General features: G+C 37.5%; 1 protein-coding gene across 2 annotated transcripts in view; it reads right to left on the bottom strand.

Annotated features, from left to right (window-relative positions):
- Window positions 1-27,024, bottom strand: part of LOC123706569 (mediator of RNA polymerase II transcription subunit 13) — a 44,306-nt gene that overhangs the window by 5,720 nt on the left and 11,562 nt on the right. Inside the window, exons 2-20 of one of the 2 annotated variants that reach the window (XM_045655846.1) lie at window positions 24,948-25,248; window positions 12,103-12,187; window positions 10,528-10,611; window positions 10,020-10,180; window positions 9,494-9,627; window positions 8,980-9,123; window positions 7,842-7,930; window positions 5,508-5,631; window positions 5,203-5,310; window positions 4,702-4,904; window positions 3,844-4,003; window positions 3,314-3,436; window positions 2,827-3,024; window positions 2,471-2,669; window positions 2,030-2,292; window positions 1,630-1,779; window positions 1,013-1,212; window positions 604-768; window positions 16-447 (exon numbers count right to left, since the gene is read on the bottom strand). In XM_045655846.1, the coding sequence (XP_045511802.1) occupies window positions 16-447; window positions 604-768; window positions 1,013-1,212; window positions 1,630-1,779; window positions 2,030-2,292; window positions 2,471-2,669; window positions 2,827-3,024; window positions 3,314-3,436; window positions 3,844-4,003; window positions 4,702-4,904; window positions 5,203-5,310; window positions 5,508-5,631; window positions 7,842-7,930; window positions 8,980-9,123; window positions 9,494-9,627; window positions 10,020-10,180; window positions 10,528-10,611; window positions 12,103-12,187; window positions 24,948-25,248 (3,323 nt within the window). The remainder of the gene's footprint in view (window positions 1-15; window positions 448-603; window positions 769-1,012; window positions 1,213-1,629; window positions 1,780-2,029; window positions 2,293-2,470; window positions 2,670-2,826; window positions 3,025-3,313; window positions 3,437-3,843; window positions 4,004-4,701; window positions 4,905-5,202; window positions 5,311-5,507; window positions 5,632-7,841; window positions 7,931-8,979; window positions 9,124-9,493; window positions 9,628-10,019; window positions 10,181-10,527; window positions 10,612-12,102; window positions 12,188-24,947; window positions 25,249-27,024) is intronic. The other variant, XM_045655847.1, reaches the window with a different exon arrangement.

Raw genomic sequence — 27,024 nt, 5'->3', positions numbered from 1 at the left:
AAAAGTGAACTATACCTATCAATTTCAGCTGGCGCAGTCCTCACAATACCGTCCCTCGCTATCCTGGATATCGGTTGATGCCTTCCCAGCTTCGCCGCTTCATAGGCCGCCGAGAGCTCTCTAAAGAACGTCCGCACCGGCTCAGTGAGTGCGTCACCGTCTGCAGCGAGTACAACGTACGCAATATCCCGGCTATACGAATAAGGTTCTAGGGCCAACCGCTCCCAATGCCGAAGCGCGTAAGGAGATAGAGAAACCCAGTCCCGATCGTGGCCTACAAGCAGCGGAGGGACCGGTTGTGGCTCGCAGCGATCTTCGTTGCCTCGGCCAGCTAAAAGGTGGAACTGTCGCCACGTGAGCGGCCCAGTCACCCCGTCCCACATACGAGCGCCCGCGCAACGCTTCTGTATCGCGTCTTGCAGTAATGGTCGGAGGCGGCGCATTAATCTGTAAATATAATTTATCTGTGTCACTGTAAAGCGAATGTGATAAGATATAGTGTATTATCGTTAAAGTTTATAAACTTAAAAAATAATACTAATCCGAGTGTATAAATACACAAATAAATAAGTACTTTTATTTATACATTCCAAAGTTTAATACCTTACAACATCCCTTGAAGATCGCGGCGCACGCGCACCAATGAAGGGCCATCGATGCACCGCCCCCATCGTGATTCCATTCTTGTTCTTAGTGGCCGTAATGGACAAAGCGCCGCCAGCTGCCGCACGTAGCGCACACATTGCTGCCGCACCGCCATCTGAGTATCTGTTACATTCGCGCATATTATTAGCTGACCTAAATTTTCAATACAAAATAACGTACAAATAATAACAAGCAAAATGAAAATCTAGTGTTTTTTTTGTTTTAGCGTTTGCCCCATAAATTTTGGGCGAACTTTATGTAAGTTACCCTACATTTGAGTCTAACGCAATTTGTAACCAATATCCATCTAACAAATAGATTGAAATCAATAAGTTTGACCGTTGCGTATGGGACGGGTTATACGTACTCGAGCAGGTTGAGCCGCGTGTCGGTGTGGGTCGGGGCAAGGGCCGCGGCAGCCCTCCTCGCGGCGCGAGACAGCGCAGAGGCGGCGGAGGCAGCTGGTGCAGCGCACAGCGCCACCACCACGCTAGCCACTTCGCCTAACGCGTCACCCGCGCCGCGACGCCGCGGCTCTTCCGCTACGCCAGTTATCTCCAATTCGTCCTGTGCACATACATTATATTATTAGTAATTAGTGATATTTATGGAATTAAATATAAGGTATTATCTGAGCGGTAAAAACGTAATACAATTTTTTTTAGCAAATTGTGTTTTAAATGCATAAAAATAAGCATATTTTAAATTAAAAAAATAATCTAAATACCATTTATTAATATAGGTTATACAATGTACATTTACGAACGAAAATAAAAAAAACTAAAATATGTACTTCTAATTTTAAATTAACCTGTTGTAAAATTAAAAGCATAGGACGGAAGAAAAGACTCACAATACACGTTATATTGTTTTTTTGTTTTTCACAGCTGTCTTACACCCGTAAGAATAATTAAGTATTGATCACCTGGTTTTATGAGTTTGTATATTGACTGTATTTACTTAAATTGTTATAAAATAACGTACCTCGTAAAAGAGTCCAGCGCGGTGTGCGAGTCGTCTATTAACGACAGCGCTAAAACCACACGAACATCGAGTTTGCTCTTCGTCTGCGCCTCCCCATTCCACGCCACTCAAATAAGTAGATGCATCCGCGCCTCGAATGTTTCCCACGCTCTGTATAATTTATAAACATTACAGAAATTCAATATGTGTAATTAAAGCAAGAAATATTACATTGTCAATTCCGTTAGATTAGTGTAAAACTTAAATTTAATTACAACTTTAAATATCAAATAGACGTTGAACATGACGTCTATCAATTAAAACAAAAATTTTATTACTCTCTATATCTTAAGCACAACAAGTTTTATTCAAGACATTTTACTTATTATATTGCCTTATGGCTTTGTTATATAAAACTCACCCGTTCACTAGCGTTGCAGACGCACAGTGTGCAACTGTCAAAGTTGTGATCTCTGAAGACATTGAGCACCGTGTCCGCGAGAAGTACGTTCAGAAGTAAGGGACAGGCGGGTGCAGGGGTGCGAGGTGAGGCGGGGGAGGGCGGTGGGGGTGCAGCTCGGCGAGGGGAGGCGAGGGCCCGAGGCCGTCCCGTACTTGACGTCGTCGATAGAGCTCGCTTAACCCCACCGGTGGTGGTTGTGGTGTTGCTTGTAGTTGTTGCGCCTGAAATTGTATGGTAATTACTATAATTTCAACGAAGATTGTTTAAAACAAGGTTTATGTTTGTTCAGTTATTTAGTTTAATCATTTATTATAAAAATGTCTATCACAGAACTTACGCGTCCATTATCTATAATATCGAACAAACACTTAAATACTTTTTGAACTTTAAAAAATATACCTGCTTCCGTCGTTGCATGCGCATGCGACGCATCATGTTCTGTCGTGTTAGAGTCGTGCTGCCATCGCGGGCGATACACGGCGTGAGGCGGCAATACCACGGGCGGTAACAGCTGACTGGGTAACGTAGTCAAGGGGGCGTATTTCGATGACCCCACGTACTTGTATACGGTTGCTGGCTTGAATACATACGACCAATCCTGGGAAAAATTAATTTATACATTCAATAAGAATTTATTTTAAAACCCACCTTAATACAGGTTTCTACAGATATGTTTCATTAATTTTCAGCTAACATATTGTTAGTGTATTGCTTGCATATTTCTAATGCAATAATGTTAAAAGAAGAATACATACTTCGATCGGGTCTCTAGGCGGACTTCCATGACGTGTGAGTGTTCCGGCAGTTATGGTCTCGTCAGCACAAAAACCGGGTGAGGACTGCGCGTGCGCCTCCATACTGGGCGGCGTCGGGAACATCTTACTTAGCTCTTCTGCACGTACGCAGCGCACTTCTGATGACTTATTCGAGTCCGGTGGCGTTTGCACTTGTAACTGACAATTATTGCAACATTAATATAGGTTTTAACTGATTAGGGGAACATAGAACTAAGCAAAAAGCAAACTGTATCAGTTTTTCCGCGGAAGTTAAATTATTTGATTATAATAAAATATGTATCAATAAAGCAAGAAGAAAATTTATATAGCATGAAAAGTTAATTTCTAATAATATATATATTATATGACTTATGTATCTGAAACGATATATTTGAAACAAAGCAGAAAGCACATAACATACAAACTATGGACAGTATAGGACATAGTAAACGAAAGGAACACTCACAAGTCTTACCGTCTCATCGCCGCTAGCGGCGTCGTCGGAGTTGTCAAAAATCTGTTCCAAATCTTTGTACGTCGGACACAGACCGTCCAATCTAAATAGGTTTTTGTAGTCCTTTACATCCTCCTGAAAAAAATATCATAAAATTATTCTATTACACTTTCAAAGTTTAGTTAATTATAAATATTGTCTATTAAATTTTCTGGCATTGAGATTGTCCATAGGCGGCGGCATCACTTAACATCAGGTGAGCCTCCTGCCCGTTTGCCCCCTATTTTATAAAAAAATATTTAACTTGAGTGGCCCTAAATAAACACTAAAATTTAAGAATTATTCTTCTAAAAATTATGAGTAGAATAGGTGAAGATAACAATCTACATGATTAGACAATATAAAATCTAAATAATTCATAAACTAATAAATATTATTTAGTATATTTATGAGCAAGGTCACGAAAAAGATATTGGAGGACTATATTTATGAAAAACGAGTACTAATGACACGTTGGCTTAAAATGAACAAAAATAAAATACCTGTTCGACTTTCTCCTGTTTGATATCAACTCTGTGTATGTAGTCCGGTGGGCGTGTGTACTCTTGTCCCGCGTACAAATCAACGCCGGTCGTACCCAGCACCAACTCCTCGCGGAACTTGTTCTCGTCACTTTTGAACCGCTTCACTGGGTGCTCCAGCCTTTGTGATTTAATATAGATAAGGAATCGATCTTGAGAAAACATTAAAAAATAATTTTACAATTTGAAGGTTTACACAAATATATTTATAGCTTTCTGCAATGCTTTGTGCAAGTACTTCCAACAGAAACACCATCTCCACAGTCAACATAGCTAGGTTTACAATAGGATTTTAGTAAGCTACAAAGGGGGAATATTTGTAACCAAACATTGAACACATACATTGTAAGCTTACACAATGTTGATGCGCATTTTGGACAATACTTTTGCGAGATTGTAATTCCCATTGACTTACTCCTATTTCAATGTGAACGTGATTCTCGCTTTGAGAAATGAATTATAAAAGGTTACTTTTACAACTAAAATACGATTTTGTAATAGAAAAAAGACTATATGTTTACTACAGAGCTATGTATCTGTTTCATGATCATTTGTTAATGTGGCAAAAAGGTGATCAGCTTTCTGTGCCTGACGCATGCCGTCGACTTTTTGGATCTACGGCAAGCCGGTTTCCTCACGATGTTTTCCTTCACCGTTTGAGCGAGTGTTAAATGAGCACACAGAAATAAAATCCATTGGTGCACAGCCGGGGATCGAACTTAGCATAGACAAGACAAATATTTGTCTTTGGGACAGTATTTTGTACGAATTCTGCTTAAGGATTATGCATGCTTTGTATTTACTAATTAAATGACTAACCAGGCGTGAACGGTGGTATAATCGTAGAGCATATGCAGCGAGTGTTCATCCTCTAGCGGGTCTAGCCGCTTTTCAGCAGCGGGTAGGAGCGGTCGCCGCGGCAAGGGCACCGGGGCTGTCCCAGTGCCCGCCCCCGCCCCCGCCGCACTGGGCGACTGCCCGCCCGTTGTACTTAACGTGCTGCCCGCCGGTGGTGAGTCGCCCTAAAAATAGGCGTTATATAATTAGTAGGCGTAACTTAAAGTAATTCGTTTATATAACAGCGTAGAAAAATAACTATTTATTTGTATTTTATCTTTGTTTGCAATATACTCTAACCACTTTGTTTTGTTTGTGTTTTTTTTAGTTAAATTACAGTACAATGCTTTGAAGTGTGGATTTTAAAAAAACTTATCTTCACCACAACATTGTCGATTATATTTTACGTTAGCCTTGTATACATAATTAAAATAATAATACTTTTATATAGGTTTATGTAATGCCTTGGCTATGGACGTGTACCTGAGTAAACAGCTTATGATTATGATGTGAAGGCGGAGCGGGAGTGGGTGGAGCCAGTGGGTCGGGCGTTGGAGCTGGCGTATGCAGCGTCGTGGGTACGTTTGGACCCTGAAATACCCGATATATATTAATTCAATTCCACGTTTTTGCTAAATAAAAAATATCAAATATACTGATACCTACCTTTTACAATTTAGGTAAATATTCAAATGAAGAATATTTAATTATTGGTAATTTTACGATAATTAATTTAAAATATAACACTTTTATAAACTGATTAGCTTCTTGAGTATTAATTGTTATACCTGATGCGAAGGTAAGGTGGTGTGATGGGGAGAAGGCGCCGAGCCGGGCGCAGCAGGCGAAGCCCCACCGCAACTTGCCGGCGAACACGTCCCGCGACCATTACCACCACTGCAGTTATTTACTCTACAATATAATAAAAATTATGAAGATTATATGTTTACTATCATTACATAGTATTTATGTGATGTTACGACGAGGAACTTTACACTGACATGGGCGAACATGATGAAGTGATGATTTATATCATTAAAACCGATGGAATATTTGTTAACCAAATTCCTTGAAAGCAAAAGAGACCTACTCGACGATCTTGAAAATGGTTTTACATTTGGACTCAAAACAAATTAATATAATTAAATGCATTATAATGAAATGACATTTAAGCGAGTTAAATGTACCGAGATGAGGTAGATGTTATTATGTTCATCCATGAATCCCTTTAACGTTCATATGCCTCTGGTTCAACCAAATCTGTTATTTATGTTAAATTATTATTTTATGATCGAAAATTTATTATTAATTTACAAAAAAAACATTTGTTTGAAAAGAAGCAACAACGAGCCATTAAGATTAACATAAAATTACTTTAGATGCCGCAAAGTGCCAATATCCAAAAAGATTACAGTGATAACGAAGAATGCTATCAGTGAGTTTAGACAGATGATAGTCGTTATCATTCTCAATGGTACTGGATAATTACAATCGTATATTATTATGATTTTTATTATACCAATAACACAAAACATGCAATTTATAAAGTATACTCGGTCATGCATAAAATGCGATATGTAAATATATTAAGTGGCATACGTCATGCATATATGGGCATCGCATTATGTGTATGTAGTTCGCACTTACCTTATTGTACAAATTAGGTGCATCTTGTGTTGTAAGTAACGATAAATCGTCTAACGATAAATGAAGAACCTTACGTACTTATGAAAACGCTCCAGACCCGCGAGATGAAATGAGAGTCCTTGTTACGACACGACCGAATCACAATATTAGCGTTTTTAACCCTTGTAAGCGTACTGTACTGTTCCAGGCCGTAAGAAGAGTATCTGTTGATGCTATAGCGAAAGCATTGCGTATCGTTCGTGCCGTACTACAAGTGAAGGTTATAGGAGTAACCTAACATCAATCACAACCGTGTATCACTTTTTAACTAGTGGTTTATGAAGTTTTTTTTTTCCGATTTTGAGGAAAGTTCGCAGTGCGCCAACTGCGCAATAAACCCCTCTCTAGGCAACTTATTTGCTGGTAACTTTATAAGAATTCACGTAAATGCGACGATTGTGATTGTGTTAATTAGCCAAGTATTTTATTGACGGCTTATCTCGTCCTGTGTGTTGTGTGTGATGTGCGTGTGTGGGGCGTGTACTCACTGCGGGATGGGCGCGTGATGCCTTGCGGCGCGAGGAGAGCGTGGCGAGCGGGGCGGGCGGGGCGGCGCGCGGCGGTGGAAGGGCGTCGGGCGCGGGGCTCGGCGCCGCCGCCACCTGCATCACACAACGCTAGTGCCGGCCTCCACTCCGGCCGCCCCACACGCAACCTTATCACACTTTGGCCTCACCGCCTGCTCGACTAGTGCCCTATTGCCGCCCGAATACAGCCCCACGGCGCCGCTTGAGCGGATACCGCAAGCGGTTCGAAAGCTAACGCCGACTCGACTACGGTTTACGTTTCATGCTAATTTTGTTTATTGTTGACATTGATAGCCATTATTAGCCATCTTATTAGCTTATTAGATTAGCCATCTGGTGAGAAATCAAACCCGCAAACGCACCATCAACACCCCCCCACCATAGTCGAGTAGTGAAGCGGAACTGTTGTAACTGTATTTTTTTAAGCGAAAGACGTATCTACACGCAAAGTGTGACAAAAGCTTGCGCGCGCGTCGTTCTACTGTGAAGATATCGACGCACGTCCGTTAATCTCGAGTTAAAGAGTCAAACGTCAAGAGTTAACACAGTAATGCATCGATAGGTTCATGCAGTATCCCTCTAAGGCTTATACTACAGATATACTAGAACATTCACATACATAACATCTACCTATCTACAACTACACCCGGCAACGCTGCCAAACAGAGCACGGAAGGCTAAAATGGCGGAGCTCAAAGGCGTCATAAATAAAATATTATTTTATATATAAAATGCATTACACACAATTTTCATACAACTACTATACTGCTCCTAACTACTGTATATAAGGATTGGAAGTGAACGATTTAATTGCATAAAATAGTTGACTTCCAAAGTACTAAAATAATAATAAAAATATGAATATAGCGATAATTGGGTAGCATAATTATGTAACTTGTCTGTACTCACTTTGCGCAGGCGCAATTAGTTTTGCGTGTTGGGTCTACGAAGTCGTCACTCGGGTCCCCCGATGTCTCGGCAAAGCTCAACTCGGGAGTCTGAAAAATCGACAATTGTTATATTATAAATTTATATGGGAGACATAATATATACGGCTATTATTTCATCAACAGAACCTTTACATGATTAGGACCAATTGTGTTTGTCATAATATTATTGTTAAAGACCTGCAAGATTATGCAAATTGAGACTTCAATTTGTAATTTTTTTAGAATCTTTGTGTACTGTAGGAAGTATACTCAAAACTTCTAATATCTTAATAAAAAGCTTTGTTTCCAACTTCCAAGTTGTTAGTTAGTATTAACATATGTTGTATAAGGACCTGCGAGAATATCAATTAGTTTTATTTTTGCAATACTATTTCCGCAGCATAATACCATGACACAAACATCTGTCACGCCTTAAGGCTATGATAATTTAAAAAGGCACAGTTCGTTATCAATTAACCAAATCATTATTAAACATATTATCACTGGCATTGCAGCTACTGCCTACTAACCTGGGGTTTATTTTTGGCCCAGTGACTTTAAGTGTATCTGAGTGAATAACATCACACAAATATCATGTGAGGTATAGTAGATATGTTAATTGATAATGAAATAATCATATTAAAACCAGTTTGTTTTTATTTCGATTAAATTCCTTATATTATTCCTTAAATTGTAAACAGTTTGTCCTTTTTATAAATCAAAATGCTGTTCAGTTTTACACTGTCGCTAATTGTTCGGTGAATTCCTACTACGTCATTGTTGATATTAACCCTATTTCGTATTAGTATCAACAATCACGCGTTCACCTTGTGATAATGCAACACGTTTTAATTCGGTAGTGTTTTTAAAATATGATGTCAATATGTATTTACTAATATTTAAAAATACATAGATTCATTTTATTTAAATGCAACTAGTCGTTGAGAAAAGTTCTAGGTAAATTTTACCCTTGAAATGCGAGACCAAAACCAATCCCGTTCAACAATTTAATCAAAAAATAAATTGCAAATACTTAAGTAAATTTGTAGCTAAAATGATAAGGATTTTTTTCATATGTTAATTAAATATGTGTGTGTGGTATGCAGGGTCACGTGTACCTGATGGGCTACGGGCGTAGTGAGCGAACGAAGCGTGCGTGCAGCGAGCTCCGCTGCGGGTGGGGGAGTGCCCGGATGCGCCTCCATCTCCGTCACGAGCACGTACGGCACCGGGTAACGCATGCGCACGCCGCCACATTCCACCTGCGACCATTATAAAAATCTTTAAAGGACCAAATTAAAAAAGAAAAATAATTTATCTGATTAAATTAATAAAATGAAAGAGCTATCGATTCTAACATCAAAAATCGGTTATTAAGACTTATTTATGTCTAATATATAATACCATATATATGGCCTTTGTGTATTTTTACACTTTAATAACACAAATAAACTTATGACTAGCCGACTCTCTCTCAACTCTCTCTCGACTCAACTCTTCCATCAATGAGAAAGTATAATAAACGTGATTACAATTGATTGATTAATTTAGAATAAAAACAGTAAAGTATCACATTTTAACATGAAAACACCTGAAGATTGTTGACAGTTAAACTATATAGCACCCTCTCACCTCTACAGCAGCAGTAGCTTGCTCCAAAGGATAGAGATGCCTCCAGGCGTCGAGCAAACGGGCAGTAGCGGGATCTGAGTCTGTCCACTCCCTGCCAGTCACGCGGCCTTCCAGTCCGAATGGCGCCAGAATCACTGCGACACATAGGTCGTATGATCATTTAATATAGAAATAGCGTTTGTAAATCCTGAGCCTATAACATGGTCAATGACTGCAAGATTGTTACATTTACACAATATACAACAAATTTTCTAAAAAACTTTTTTTTACATATACTTATTGATTGATATTTTTGGTTCGAATCAATCCACTCTTCTAGTTTAGCCCGATTTTACGCTATTCATATAGAACTTACACTAGATTAAAAAAAAGGATCAAACATTTATATTCAGCATTGCATGTATTATAGATTTACTGGATTGTTTCATTGCAACAATAGTACTTGTCTATAATGCCAATATAGACAAGTACTCCATCTCGTTATATTAAAAAAAACAGATACACGTTTTAGTTAAGAATAGCTCACCCTTGTTATCCTTTGGCGAATGAGCGTGCGGAGCGTGCAACCGTGCAAGCCTTTTAGCGGTGAGCGTACGCACTGGCGGATGCTGTCGAACATCAACTGACGCGCACACAGTACTCTCGCCGTGCAGAAAGAACGCAAACGAGAAAGACAAATGCCACGGGCTGCGGGTGACAGTTTTAAAAGTTAGCCGGATCGAAGGACCAATACATGAACTTCATTCATAAGCGAAATAAGTAATAAAATATTAACACTATTTACTAGTTAATATATGCTAAGACATCATTAAAAAGACCATACTGTTTGTATTAATAAAAAGTGTGTGAAGAGGAACGAAGTTACACTCTTTACTTAACAAGTGCAACACAGAAATCTCCATGTTTCTTTAGGAAGTGTCACGTTCGTGTATTTGAAAACAACCCATTAAAACAATTGCTTCAAATATAACTTCCATACTTTATTATAATTATAACTTAAGTAATTTAGTTTCGACACTTTTGGATAGGATTACCTTTTGCCCACGTCTTCTTCGTCCCCATCGTACGGTTGCACAAACCACTTTCCGAGCCTCACAAAGTCCCGCGATAGCAAACATCTGAAAAATGTAATAACAATATGATAGATATTATATTACATTTACGAAAATCTTTAAATACATGTTGAAATCACTATCAATATTTTTATAAACAAACACGTACAATAGTGATAATCTTTACAATTGCAAAACCAGTGTCGATATACGTTTAAATACCTACTTGAGTAGATAATGATTATACGACTTAACCGATCAATGTCAGCTATCGTCAGGTTCTATCATAAAGTACGCGATGTCTGTACTTAATCAACGCGCAATAGGAGCTATATTTTTATGTAGATGTGTATTTTGCAACTTGTGATTGCGCACCTTGAGCGATATGCGGCCGTAGCAAAACTCTTTGTCTTCTACATACTTGAATAGTTCGCTCATGTAGTGTCATAAAGTAAAGAATTGACTATACCATATGTATAACTCTATAACAGAACGATTAAACAAAACGTGATCATTAGCAATATTACTCATGATATCTGGCCATAATAATCATAACATGTCGCGTTTCAGATATCTTTTAAACGATATCCAAGATTATAAAAAGATGTCTTGTTTCACCGACCCATTGAATGGAGCGCGTGAGATAATTATTGGGTATAAAATTATTAAGTGGGGAAAAAGCGGAGTTGGCTTCCTTTAAAGCACACAGTGTCGTGATAAGTACGTCTCGACGCACGCATTGTTACTTTGACGTGCCGCAGCCGGGGTCAACGACTCGTCTGGATTTCGTTCATATCACGGATTCCACCGCGCACCGGCCCGGGATGTTCAAAACCGCTCCAACTACTTATAACGAGCCTTATTATCTTCGTTTACAAACAGGCTACAAACGGTGACCTTGAGGGGCAATAAAAACGTTCGCGCAGTTGCCGATTTTATTTCAAATCAAACGGACCACTCGCGTTAGATGGGCCATGTCGTAAACCTATCGGAGAGGTCATTAATCACAAGTCATAATAAGTATAGCAGCGAAAACTTTCACTTTTGGTCTAATCTGTGGCTTAAAACGGCGTTTTGGCAAAAAAGCGTTTAGAACGTCTCGATGCAACGACCTTCGTAACAATGAGGCGGAGCGTTGCGCCCGCGCCGCCCCACGCCGCGCCAGGTGCATTCGTATGAAGCGTTACGTACGAACACAATGTATGAGCATTATCGATTACAATCTGAATTACATGTAGATTAACTAACCGATCTGAAGTTGATTTTCCATACAAACTATGTTAACAAGCTATTAATTAATACCCGTTTAAAAAAAAATATGTTAATTGTATAAGCTATTATCGGTAACACAAGATATCGCAAATATAGAAATTCTCATTAATATGAGATGCATTAAAAAAAATTACCATGGCCTAGAACTATGTCATGTCACATGTATTAATACGGCTTTGACTTTACATTAAAAACTCACGAACTTCCGCTCGCTTGTTCACTATCGATTTCGACGACACACAAGAGTTTTGTTTGATCGTGGATTTAAACAAGTTTCATAAGTACCTTTCAATGAGATTATGGAGAGCTTTGAATAGAAGAGACCGACACTCGTACGACAGTCCACTTTCCCAGGAACCCTGGTCACCCTCTGAAACAAAATAAATAGTATATAAAACCTATATTCTTGTAACAGAATACATAATAACCCTTCAAGTAAAAACTACGACATTGACCCACGCTAATCGCAAAACAAATGTTATCAGATAGCCATCAGATATCGAATAATTGAATGATATAGGCGCTGGTCATGTATTATATATGCACACGTGAATTTTTGAGACAAGCAACTTATTATATACTATAAATTAATAACCAACTTTAATCAACTAAAATACAATTAATGAAATATATATATACATATGTATAACTATCTTATTTTTAGTATTTACTATTATATGATGTAAGTGTGCTATATTTATAATATAAATCGCTGTTGTATCGCGGTTGGTTAACTATTATTTTTGTTATTCGTGTCATTTGTGTAGTGTCCATTGACTGTGAGTTTTGCATTCGAATATGTATATTTATTATATCGTCATAAATGTTTCTATTATTGCAACAGCATATAAAGCCGTATTGCAGTTGAGAAATGCATCACGGTGTTGTTGCTCCTTATTGAATATTCTTATTTGTGAGATAAACCGGCCTATCACCCAACTATCGCTGGCTTTACATGCGAAAACAAACGGGCCGTGCGCCGTTGCCGCGCTTAGATCTTCCCTCTCTTTCTCTAAGAGGCGGGGCGGGGGCGACCCCTGTGACGTCAGACGCCCGATCGCACGTGCTTGTGTTTGTCGCGCGACACACATGCGAACATCACTCCTAATTAATTTCTAATTTTCAACCTTACTTCCCTTTAAATAAGGTGTTACGAATATGCAAATATTTTTATTACAAGTCCTTAAGAAATTGTTAAACATTATGCACAGAAAACGTTTAGGTTTTATAAACAATACTCTTGTATGGATTTATTGGTTTTTGTTATGGTTATTAGTTTATAGAGGGTTTATTATAGCTATTGTATGGTGATTAATAGTGGAAATAAGGCGTTACTTATAATGTAACATGTTATAGTATTTTTTGCGTGAACACGGCTGGAGCAGTTCCAAGTCCCAAGCGCGCGCGCAGCCTTGACATTCGCGCTCCAGGTGTGCGCACTGCGCGCCATCTCTAGTCACTGAACTAGTTTTTCCAGTATCTATCTTGTATTAGTTGACACATTTCATGTTTTAATTGTTGGTCATTCAGTTAATTATTTTACATTTTATAGTTTTACTTGAACTTTATTGAAGACTTAGATACGAATATTGAAAATGCAATACAGCTATAGAATTGTAATAATTTTTCTAATATTATTTGAATAATGCCGATAGACTTCATACTACAATCCGTGTTCTCATAAACTGGTATCGCTGTTACACGGTAGTCGTACAAAACACGTTTTAGTCATAAAGAATTTATCCTACATGCTACCGCTGCAATAATTACAGAATCGCCTATTCGACCCCATTGCCTCCCAAGGCCATTAAAGCAAACGTTTCGAACTGTGCATATACCATCAGTTAGAGTTGGCCAGTCACGACTCTTGGTGCGATAAGAACAGTTCCAGTCACTATCGATCTAACGATTCACAAAACAGGTCTTCTCAAACATACATTACAAGCGCTGACCTACATTTGGCTGCCTTAAAAATTATAGACCGTCCCACTTGGGAGTTGCAGCCTAGTTCGGACCTCGTATTGTAAGCGTTCATTATATCGAATCAGGAAATAAATGTTACCAAATCAAATGTTTGTGCCATTAATAAAAGACAGTGCTCAGTTGCATTGTAATGCAATTATAAGGATTGTTAAAGGTTCAAGGTCGAATAGTTGTGTTCTATCGGTGTTGTGGCGGTGGGAACCACCTAACGGCGGGATCGATAGCGGGACAGATGCGCGCCGCCGCGCTGCTTGCTAGCACCAACGAACAATTATCATTAGACACCAATACCCTAAATTAGGTTACAAAATGTCAATATTGAATGAAAGTGGGAGACTATAATAACTCGGGGTCTCTTTACCACATTGTTTGTGGCCAGTAAAGAAATACAATTAAAAAGAAAACACATTTAACCACTGTTTTGAGAGAAAAAAATAATTAAAAAGGAAATTAGACAAAAGATATGATTACTAAACGTTTTATTTTTGCTATAAATGCCAAACGAAACCCATATTACATAATTTGACGGATATTATAATTTTTTGGTAAAAATATAATTTTTCACTATGCTGTGTGTTTAAATTGAACCATAGTTAAATTTTACAAGTACTGTCGTTGGACAGTTATATAGTTATAACTGATATATTTATGTATAGGTAGTAAAAGTTAGATCGTGCATTCTACCAATACAAGTTGGATACATCAATTTGCGTCGCCGATATCTAGATCCGCCCACACTGCAGCACTCGGCACAACTCCGTCAAGCCACCCCAATTGCCCCCCTTATTCGATACCTGTTGAAGGCATCTTTTTGCTAAACGCAAAATCTATTGAAAAAAAAACTTATATTTATCGTAGGAGAATCTTTTGAAATAAAACAATGTGGTACACGAAAATAGACCTACATACTTATTAAAATCATAGTTTGTTGATTAGACAAACCCTACTTAGCTTACTATAACTATAACAATTGTTTTGAGATCAAAAGAATCGCGAAGATAGAGAAAACTAGTAAACAGTGCGTGACAGCTACTTGTATAAAGTTAGCCGCGGTGAGGCAACGTCGCTTACGGGCTCACAATCCAAACGCGTTTTGTTTACCTCATGCCGCCAACCGGAGGCTTCCAAACATCAGCTTATCACGGCGAAACCGCTTAAACTGTGTACAATGGATTTATTTATCACTGTACCTCAAAACATTATTTATTAAGTCATAAAATTGAAATGAACCCTTTCATAAAATATTGAACATTTCATAACCCATACTACAATAATATCGAGCTGGTATTACATGCCGTGGCGAGCGGGTGGTAATGCGATTCAAGATGGTATCGAGCGTGTAGAAATCTGTCAATTCGCGTGCGCCCTCCGCAGAGGGCCGGCCTCGTCCCTCTGGCGGCCCTATGCCCGTCTCGCTTGCACACGCCCACGTGCACGTGACGTCACGCTCGCGTCTTTCCGACGACGTCACGGACCGCCCGCGAACAACCCGATGCGGGCGAAATGCCCTACCCCGTCGATAACTTTCTTTACTTATCGTATACGTCTTAATTACAAGAGTATCTGTGTATGTAGCTAAGCGACATCAACGATTTTTGAATTATAGGAAAAACCTAAAAATAACTAAAGTTTACACTACTAATAAAAATTATCTGATACATATGGAGATGCTTACAAAGTTAACAGTTAATTGCACTTAACGAGAAACGGTAAAGGAAAGGTTTGAGTTGCGACACGTATGGTTTCGTGATGGAGGTTATGTCTCGGAGTGGGCAGGCGGCGAGGTCGAGCCATCTGCGCGGCCCGAGTCACGCAGCTGTTTACCGGCCCACCCCTCGCTTTGTTTCTACACCGCACCTAATCATTATGTGAACCTCATCAACCACCTTCCGATAAACTAGTCTTAGACTAAGCTGACTTTTCATAGACTTTCTTTTTACCTCAAGCTTTGTATTATTATTTATAAGGCAAAGAATGGAATGAATTTTATAAAACTTTTTTACCCGTTTCAAAAAATTGGATAATCAAGTTTACTCAATTACTTGGATATATTTAAATTTGCCCCAACTTATTAATAATAGTGCCGCATAACAGAACTGTGTGAAATAGCCTATCAGCAGTAACGGTACGGTGGTCGGTGGCGGTCGTCGGTAATGGTAACAGGATGTACCGCTATATCGTCATCGAATGTATTATAGTAGCATAAAACATAGTTAAACTTGCCAAACGCTAGTCTTTTTTTATTCATTAATAGTAATAATGTCACTAAATCTGCAGTTGGGTCGTGTGGTAAAAAAACACAAAAACAAACGTTGTCAATTTTTTTATTGTCTTAACGTGTTATAAAACTTTGAAGGAGTACAAACAAAAGTAGGTATATAGATTTTGAATAGCTTGGTGCGATCGATAGGCAGTCGATCAGTGTTGCGCGTGCGCATCAATAAATAGCCCAATCGGGCGGGCGGCCGATACACGTCACCGTAAAGCTTTTATTAATAAAACACCGAACACAAACGCAGTTAACGTTCAACAACCTCGCGGAAGGGGATCGCTTACGACAACATTTGCATTACGATTACATAACATACGATCTAAGTTTCATTGTTTTAGGAAACTTATATAAAAATCAATTCAATTAACTGCAATAGAAAAAAAGAAGCAAACATAAGTAGAAGATAAAAAGTTACCATCTGCGTCCACAGTAGCACCGTTAACTACGAGCCTGCGCCGGCGAAGAGAACGACACCTTTCCCACGGTACGAGATCGTACTACAAATTTTTAAGTAGGCTCTGTGAGTAAAATTAAATTTTATACAGTTACACCTAATCTAATTGACGTAGAAGAACAACCCTCTTTCTCGAATAAAAAACATAATTTCCATTAAATAAATATTATTATACTATAATAATATATTATTTAATGAATTAAACCTATTAAAGTGGGAATATAATCATGTATAAAAAATCATAATTATTATAAACGAATGGTAAAGTTTAATACGATTCAACTTGATGCGATAACGTTGGGAATGGTATGCGTTCCTTACGCTTAGTCTCAAGTACATTCTCACAATAATAGCGCGGTTTGCGCGCGCGCATTCAACCCACACATTCTCAGGCCCTACCTTCTAATTAATAAGTTAACTGCTCCTCTCTACACTCTCTTAACGTTTTAACCCAAGCAAAACTATTGATTACAAATCACCGTGTTTTCTCTCATCACTACAAAACAAAGGCGCATTTACAAGCAACTTTAGTATCTACATGTAAATTGTACATATTAATTGTAAAATAGGAATGTTATGTTATATTGAAGTTATTAACGCTAAGACTTGTTTAACCCAAATATGTTTTAAATAATTGTGTGGGCAGTTAAATTTATCGTATTTTCAGTGACGACGTTCAACGGAAGACGTTATCTTTTCTCATACGGATTGTCTACGGTGAGATAATGTTTGTAGTAGATAATAATATGGTATATGTGAAACAAATAGGTAATTGCTCTTTTAAAAATATAGCTATTTATATTTAAATCGTAACTAACAAATAACATTTCGTTCGGTTGGACGTGAGATATTTAGGTAATCAAATTGTTGATGTCGATAAAGCAGAAACAACTTTCAAACATTTACAGAATGCTGTTTAAAGACAGTCCGTTTAATTTAGGAGTACAGAGACTGGAGAGGGCGTATGTAACATAGATTGGTAGTGGAGTGAGCTGGGTGTAGGTCAACGACTGCGCAGCCTAGCAACCAATAGCTACCATTGAATATTTCAGTAGTCTAAACTTTTGACACGGTATTACATCCGTAGGTATTAGTTACCACATTACACAACACCCAAGAGTGTCTAATACGTAGACATTGTATTGCTCAACAATGCAAGGGATGGGGATTGATACACCGTCGGAAAGGGGTTCTTTGTAAGAATTTGGGCGAATGATATGCACATGCGCATAAACAATCTGGTAATTTAAATCATTCCCGCGTTTTGAGAATACTAAGAAATCGAAACGTTTAATTTGCAATCGTATCTCAAATCAAAGTGGCATCGTTTTTTGAGCAAAACACCACAGGCGGTCATTATTTTATCTCGACCGTTGGTTCCGAGATTCGTCACGGAATGTGATGTTTCGCTGCCCCGAGGAAGTCAGCGAAGGACATGTGTCTACAATCTACATAACGATTTCGTGTACAAGAGGACATGTGCAGTAAGGTTCAGGTGTCGCAGTGACCGCGGGCAAACCTGGCGAAACGGGTTATCAAACCAGTTGTTACCAACCTCTAGACATCAGAAAGTAAAATCCACTGTTTCAAATACTTTTGTTAAACATTTTCAGCTGTCAGCGACGCATCAGTCAAATTACGCAATATGGTGGAGATCTCCCACGAGCTAGAATCGCACATTAATCGTCTAATTAACTTATTATGACCGAGTTTCTCTGTCTAGACATATTCCGGTTTTGTTGTTGGACAAGGAATTTCAGCTATAGTTAAAATTATTAGTAAATATTAATTACTTTGGTTAAATTTAATTAAAATATATTTTTAAGTAATTAGTAAAAGAATAGATAAAGGTTGAGATAACTGGAAAATTTCATTTCACGAGTGTGTCGTATCTCGCTTGATTAGAAACAGATAGTCACACGCTCGCGTGTTTGTTCCAAATGAATTCGAAATGTGACATTAGAAACTCAAGGAAAGGGAGTTGTAAAGCCGTAGAGTCGTCGGGTGTCTTGTGGAGATTGTATTGTGATGCATGCAGGCGGGGACCGAGTACGGCGATGTGACCAGTATCGATCAACGTGCGGCTGAGCGCCGTGCCAGCCACAGCGCCACTTATCGCCGTCTTCGCGCCACTTCGCACCTAATTTATCGCGATGTTTGTATAATGTATACAGCGGTTATGATGCCGCGTTATTTTTAAAGCGTCCATATAATGCGGTGCGGTTTCAACGTTTATGAGCACCCATCGAATTTCGACGCGGCTGTATTTACTGTATCGCTTGCCTTTTATTAGCTTTCAAACTTCGCGAAGTCTTGAAATTTAGTGGTTGAATAAGTCACTAACCTAACCTAACCGTTTAGAATCCTACAAATGGATATCCCTTAGTCAATAAATTTATCACGAGACGAGAGAGAATCCGAAAATGTGAACGTAAAGTAATAAAATTTATTTCTCGTTTAGAATCCTATGAAATTTCCTAGAAAATTTATAAACTTGCGGATTTTGTTATCTTCCGGTGTCATATACAGCTTTCTTAAATTGTTCTGTAGATATAAATAATCTATTATTATTTCTATAGCACCAGCGGAAGCGAATAATTCAAGTTTTACACGGTTCAGTTATTGATATTACAGCCACTTATAGCTAAGTTCATGAGATATAACTTTTGTCCTCCAACTTTCTGACCGATATTAACTCGTCGTTATCAAAAGTTTCTCGTACTTGAAGAACCATAACGTGAAGACACTTTAACTATGATTCATATATCATCAGACTTACGCGTTTGATGTCAATAAAATGTGTACTTATATATTAGATTCTTTTTAGTAACAGGCATGAACCTAGTCCCGATATTTTATATCTATTTAAGATCTCATACAATAAAGTACTATTACAGGAAAATATTTGTTAAAGATTACGGAGGCCTACTGCAATATGATTGTAATAGGAGCGTATAAATGGCGAGGGCGCCCAACAGCCGGCATACCGCATAATATCTCAATAATGACTTATCATGCTAGCCAACTTGCGCAAAGATGTTCCTCGTTCCTCTTATAAAAAATAATTATTAATTTTAACTAAATAGCTCTCATCATAACTAACATAAAAAATTGTGTGTTATAGTTAGTTAGTTCAAGAGATTTAGTGAGAGTTACTACGTGTAGACCGACTTCGTACATGTAAAAATGCATTAGAATAATCTCTACCTATAGAATGTTGTGTTCGATGGCAGGATCGCGTTATTATTTTTTTAAACTAACTTTATGTTTATATGTAGGAAGTCTTAAACCGATTACATTGTGACGAAGAATTTTTGTAGGGTGTAACAATGGATTAAATTAACGAAACAACCATTCAAACCCACAAATAATATAAAAAATACACAAGCCAAATTGGATTTCAAATCTACAGAGGCCTTAGTTCGTCTTGACATGACTTTGAGATTCCAAAAAATAACACAGGCACAAATACATGCGCAAACACACACATATTCGCACACTCACACATTCACCCATACTTAATGTTTTATAAGACAAGTCGTAACACTAAAATTACTTTTTTTAAACTGTTTCAAACATGTACCATGTACAACCGAATAATTGTTTTCTAGTTATCCACAACACAGGGACACAGACACAATGTGAGGATAATATGAATTTTGTCACAACCCTTTTGTCTGTCTTTGCAAAGTATTTATTATTATTATTACTATAAAGATGGTTAAAACTCGTAAAATGCAACATTTAGAAGAGGCAATAAAAATGTATGATTATTATTATATTATAGATAACTATTACAGCAAGTAAATAAAGATTATAAGTATTCAAAATTGTTTCCGCATTTTTCATTATTAATCATAATTCGTAAATTTTATAAACTCTGCAAAAACGTATTTATAACACTATTATCTCATGCAGTATACGCGATACCTGATCAATATTCCATCCGAGTAAATGGCAAGACGCAGTGATAACAAGTAGAAAATGTTACTTTAGTACTGGACTATATATAAATTATCTACACAGGTCCAGGTAGGCGTAGATCATCAGTATCCATTAGGTCAAACTCACCCACACTCAAACAGATTGACTGACCCAAAGTGACCTTTAAACAAACACTTGGGACTCGATTAGAAAATCATTTGCGGACATATACCAGTTGATTTAACCAGGGTTTGTCTTTTGTTAACATAGATTTTACACATTAAGAAACACTTTTTAACCGGATTGAAGCTATGTATTATTATAAACTTATAATTATTTTACATAATACAGATAATACAACTTTCTCTACAGCTGTGATACTTTTTGACATTCAACACCTTTTGTCTTCAGTCACCGTGACCACGCACGCTGTAAAGCACGCGAAACGTCGGAAAAAATTAAATTTATGTAAATAATTATAATTTTATAATAATAATACATAGCTTCAATCCGTTTAAAAAGTGTTATCTTAAACCAGGGTTTCTAAGGTGAAAATTTTGTTATCAAACAAATTACCTAAAAACTAATCACTTAATTGACGTGTCATCATAAATAAATGCGGTAGAACAAAACGCGAACACGCCACCCCACAAACGATTCTCCCCCGACGCCCGCCCGTTACCAGGTGCCGAGATATGGGCGAACCCCTAATTGTTAAGCGGTCACAGAGAATTTAAAGGTTAAACAGATAGAAATTACGATTAATGAAGTCAGAGATAAACAATAGAGTCGTACGTCGGTATAGTAAAAATTACTTTTTGAGAATGGAAACAGGAATACTTCCGATTTTGTAACACTGTAAGAAATATTTTTGATTGTGATGCTGGTATTGGAAGATAAGTGTAGTAAATAAAAATCGTGCGGGTTTACGTATCAAACACGATGAATTCTATTACAGGCATTTTTATTGAATGACAAAGGTTAAGCACACTCTTCGGGGCGTTTGACATTTACCGCCCTCATCCCTTCTATGCCCTACGCCTATCGAATTAACTATCATGTGCCTACATAACACCACTTCTAACGAATTAATTCATTACTTTAAAATCTGGATTATAATGCATCTAAACAATTTAAATTTCACTCAGGTTCTATTAATCTATAAGCTTACTATAAAAACATTTACAGGTGAAATTATTGCATAAAAAAATATAAATGGCTCTACAACCTCTTTATGTCTGGGCCTCAGATTCTGTATCTGTTTCATGATCATTTTTTTATCGAATAGGCAAGTAGATGATCAGCCTCCTGTGCCTGACGCACGCCGTCCACTTTTTGGGTCTAAGGCAAGCCGGTTTCCTCACGATGTTTTTCTTCACCGTTCGAGCTAACGTTAAATGCGCACATAGAAAGAAAATCCATTGGTGCACAGCCGGGGATCGAGCCTACTACCTCAGAAATGAGAGTCGCACGCTGAAGCCACTATACCAACACTAGTCCAAGATATAGAAGAAAGATAACTCTAATAATAATAAACTTTAGTATAGAAGTAATTAAATAAACAAATATTAATCCTGTAATCTATTACCAAACATCCAGCTATGATATTATCAAGCAAAAAAATATTTTTTTTAAACACGTTAAATATATAAGACCAAATAAAAATGTTTTAAAAATCATCTGTATATAAAACTCGATGTATAAAAATTACCTGTGTCGATAATTAATTATTGCATATTTATCAATTAAAATTAGTAATCTAACATTCATCTGTTCTAAGCATAATCAATATGTACATCATTGATCATATAAATGATTCATTAACCACTTCATGAATTAATGAGTAAACGAGATACAATACAACATGTTTCAAAGTACGATGCTATTGTTATAAAATCTCGCACAATCTATAAGTTTTTATGTCGAATAACATTAAGCTTCCTGCTCTCTACACCATCTACTCGGGATGGCATAAACCGATTATCTCTTGTCGCGTCCGTCGGGTCAGCTGTTAATCTCCGAGTAAATAGGCTCACGTAGACAGCCGGCTCGGACAGATTCCTCGCAAATTGTTACCAGGAGCCAATGGCGTAGGGCTGCTGTTCACATTACTGAAGTTTCATTACTTGAAAGCTTTATAACTAGATAACATAATATTGTCAGGCGTTTGTTATGTTTATAATGCGGCGAGTTTTTAACAAGTTCAAATAGCCTTGTGTCCAGTTCTGGTAGCTTCTACAGGACGGGAAATTGCTGTAGGTACGGTTATTTCCGTTCGCAGTTGAACCGGCGGCGACCTTCGATCGTATGCAGCCATTTTCCGTCCAAGTGTGTAAAGCAATTATCACTAAATTTACGATTAAATTTCTTTAGATTGGTATTAATTTCTATAAAAGAGTGGCTGAGAGTTTATTGCCAGTTCATCTCTTCCGTTATACGCCCTTGATTTGAGAACTGGCAGTAAATGTAAAATTAAAAGCATTTAATGTATTTTTTTGACGTTCATAAGTGTACTTTGTGTTACCTATATGAATAAATGTTTTTTGACTTTGATTTTGAAACCAATAACGATAAAAATTCGTTAAGTCTGGATTAAATTCGAGTTTGGCTACTTGCTATTAAAAATCTTCTTCTTCGTTGGCGATCATCATGGCTAATTTAATTTTGATGCCGCGCTTCTAAACAATCACTTGGTCCTTTGACCAAACAATCGCCTTTGGTTTTTCAACCAAGACGTGCGTCTGCGGCCAGGTCTCCCTTCTACCTGCCACTTTGCCTTGGATGATTAGTTGAAAAATCATGTAAATAAGAATATTCATAGTAACGTCTTAAGCACCTGATCTGGTCATATAAGCAGAAAGTAGGTAAGTACCGCTGTAATCTTAAAAGCGCCATAAACTTAAATAAAATTTCAGGATTCAGTATTTGCGGTAAATGGAACGAAATCGATCACATTTTCGATATTGCCCTTTACGACGGGTGCACTTAGCAGCGCGCACGCGTAACGTTACGCCCACTTCGCGCCTAGGTGCGATATTACGCAACAGAAACTTCGCTAACAACTTCCCGATACAAATTGACATAATCGCGTTGATACCGTTCGACATATGATATAAATTACATTTTATGTAATCATAATAGCAATAAATAAGTCAAAGACAATACAGCCCGGAGGAATTGAGGGCGAGAGGAGCGTTGACAGTGACAAAAATACAAACCGTTTATGTAGATTTATGTCAGATTCTATTTTAAGACCACGTTGCAGTCGGGTGAACTTGCACTCCAATACTGTACAACCGATATTATTTGAATAAACAGATACGAGTGAAACAAATATTTAAACAAAACTTTCCCTGCCTTCATTCCTAAGTTAGGAATTAAAACTTAGGCCTTTTATACATATACATGTTTGTTTTGTGAAAGCGTATTTAATTTCAAATTGTAGTATCAGTTATGGCGTCTAAGGAATTCGCATAACGGTGTCAAGTCTAAAACTTATTTTGTAAGAAAGTCTCGCGGTCAATTGTTCAAAGTAACCAGTTATCTTACAATATATCGTGTCTACAATTATTTTATTACTCAATAACAATTAAATTTCTCCCCGCAGTAATGTGTGACAGGCTACGACTATTTGCAAGCTTTTACGTGTATCGGGTATATTTAATATAGAATAATGGCCATTAATACAAAACTTTGTAAGGCACTGGCGTAACTTGTTAGTTAGGTAATTACTTTCACTTTAAATGTACTGATTTTTACGTTATTATGGCAACATGAACTAATATCAAACATTTAACTTATCGAAGGGAGATTCTTAGCTCAACTAATCCGAAACATACGGTTTCAATACACAACAGAGGACGCTTTGCTATATTATTTCTAAGTAACAAGCCATATTTATGTATTTCCTAAATATTCGAACCGTGCTAAACCGGGATAGACCGTTAATTTAAAAAAATGTAATGAATTAGATTTAAATATAGTGTTTAAGATAAGTAGCGCAAAAGACAGATACATTTCTCACAGATTTACGCAATGGTTCAACTTAATCGCTTTTCAAGTTTGTCGCGATTGGAAGATGACTTCACGATTTTAATCTTTAGCTTAATTATCGCCAAAGATACAACACCCCGGGGTTTTGTTAAACGAGCTGTTACAGCCATTAATCTATAAAGCGGCGATTATCTGTCCAACAGAGGCAGCTATCAAGCGTTTTCAGCAATCAACGTTTATCGGTATTATAGTGGAATATTATCGTTATCATGACACTACAATGATATTTTCGGCGCGCGATAATGTTATGTCACAACTCACAACTATTGTTATTAGATTGATTATATTTATTCTTCGTATATATGTAAATTTTATTACGATTTCATTGGTTGAGAATGTGTTTTAAACGATACTTTATACTTAGTCATTAGTTAGTATTTTTATTTTATAATAATATAATAGAGTCTGTATGGCTATGTGATGTAATATTTAAAAAAAACTTACGACTCTCCAGTAGTTCGGAAGCGACGAGTCCGGTGAGATCGGGCTCCTCGCCGTACCAGAAAATCCACAGTTCCTTGGAGGCTCGCAGGGAAAGCGGCGGCGGCGCAGGCGTACTCATATCTAAGTCGAGTGGTTGCGGGGCTGGCACACGACGCCATACGCACAGTATGTCTCCAGCAAGACACCGCGCATAGCTGCTGATCACAGGATCGGCCAGAGGCGCCGCCCCATCCTCGGTCTCGCCGCCGCCGCTTGTCTCGCCCCATACTAGCTTACGCCATTTTATTCCGTGAAGTTCAGTCTGAAAGAATACACGACATAATTGAAACAAGCTATCTAATATCTAATACATATATACTATTTAAAAATAATAGTAAAGAAATAAAAATTAAATATTAAGTTTTGTTTATAATACTAACAATCGTCAGTGCCAACCAAGTTAAAGCCAAGAGCGATCGAGTGTATTTACATAATAATAAGGCACTAAACACAACCGTTTTCGGTTAACATTCCGAAACTGACTCTACAAGTCTAGACGTCTTAAATCCTCCACATAACAATGCTAAAATACCTGGTTGAATTGCGTTAACGAGTCGTGAAGAGATTAATACATTAAACAATAACCAACGTGTTTCAAACATGTATTGTTTGTGTTATAATTTCCATACAAGAACATAAAACGTATAATCGTGGCGTATAGTTAATTGAGTGATTAAATTATATTTTTGTTTCCTTTTTTGTGGCCTTGTAGCCTGAATATGCCACTGAAAATATAGTAAATAAAATATAGGATTCAACGCGGTACATTGTTATATGGTCATAATGAAAAGGTGAACGTCTAAATGTGACCTTTGCAATGTTAACTTTACATCAACAGAATACAGTTGATATGCAAGCTTCGAGTTAATTTAAAGTAAAGTGATGTAACTCATAAGTTATCAACCTGCCAACCGCTTGGTATTAGAAGGTGATGTGGGTCGTTTCGCTATGCAATCCGTTAATATGCTTATACTGCATGCCAAAGATATAAGTAAATAATACGGCAGACTAGTAACTAGAATTAAATCCTAAATTAATTAAAAAATCACTAATTTTAAGTAAATCTAATCCACCATATTTTTCTTGTTAGAAAATTTGAATGAACGTTTATCTATAATAAATATTTTGCATTTATTTCGAAAATTGGCAGGAGGCTCATCTGATGTTAAACAATACCACCGCCCATGGGCACTATCAATGCTATAGGGCTCGCGAAAGCGTTGACAGTCGTAACTTATTACTTAGCAACTACAATATTTTGAGGACTTCCAATCAAAATTAGCGCATAGAGTTGCGGTGTAAAAGCGTAGTCGCTTAAAGGCCATAATCCTAAGGTCATTGTACTAAATTCCTGGCAACTGCGGCGGAAGGGGCCCTTGAGTACACCTGGCAGACGCGCGTGGGGTCGCATCGCGGCTGCGATAAGGCGACTCTCCTTCAAGTGCTCGACTTATTGTATTAACCACTGAATTATAAACCACAGATCATTACGTACAGTCAGGGAAATAATAACAATATAATGATTCACGAATCAGTTACAGACATATACTACTAATGCTATTTATGCTCATAAACTATACTCGGGCCTCTTTATCTAAGAATTGTATTCTACAATATTTAGATTGGGCTAAAGATAAATTAACTTATATAAGTATCAAGTGGTAGGGTGTGAAAGAATTCGAGTTCGCTTCGGTAGACGCGGAGGCCGCTTTCTATCGCTCGATGCGCCCGCTTGCTCTGCTTCACTTTCTATTGTGTGACGCGATCACGCGTCTTCACCGAAACACGGATCTAAGTATTTAAAAATTTAACAACCTAAGGTGATGAGACGGGTGAATGCTAAAATCCATGCATATTTTTTTTTAGGACCACATTATTAGGTCAAACACATCATATAAATTGACATAGATACAAAAAAAAATATATAAAAAGCGGTGCCGTCCCTATAACATGTGGACACGACCAGGATAACCATAATGTAACATGTACGAAATAAATAAATGATAGCAGTCAATGATCATTCCCTGATCACAAAGAT

This window comes from Pieris brassicae, chromosome 2, assembly GCF_905147105.1.
Source record: "Pieris brassicae chromosome 2, ilPieBrab1.1, whole genome shotgun sequence".
NCBI classification, from domain to species: Eukaryota; Metazoa; Arthropoda; class Insecta; order Lepidoptera; family Pieridae; genus Pieris; species Pieris brassicae.
This window is presented reverse-complemented; position numbering and strand designations above follow the sequence as displayed.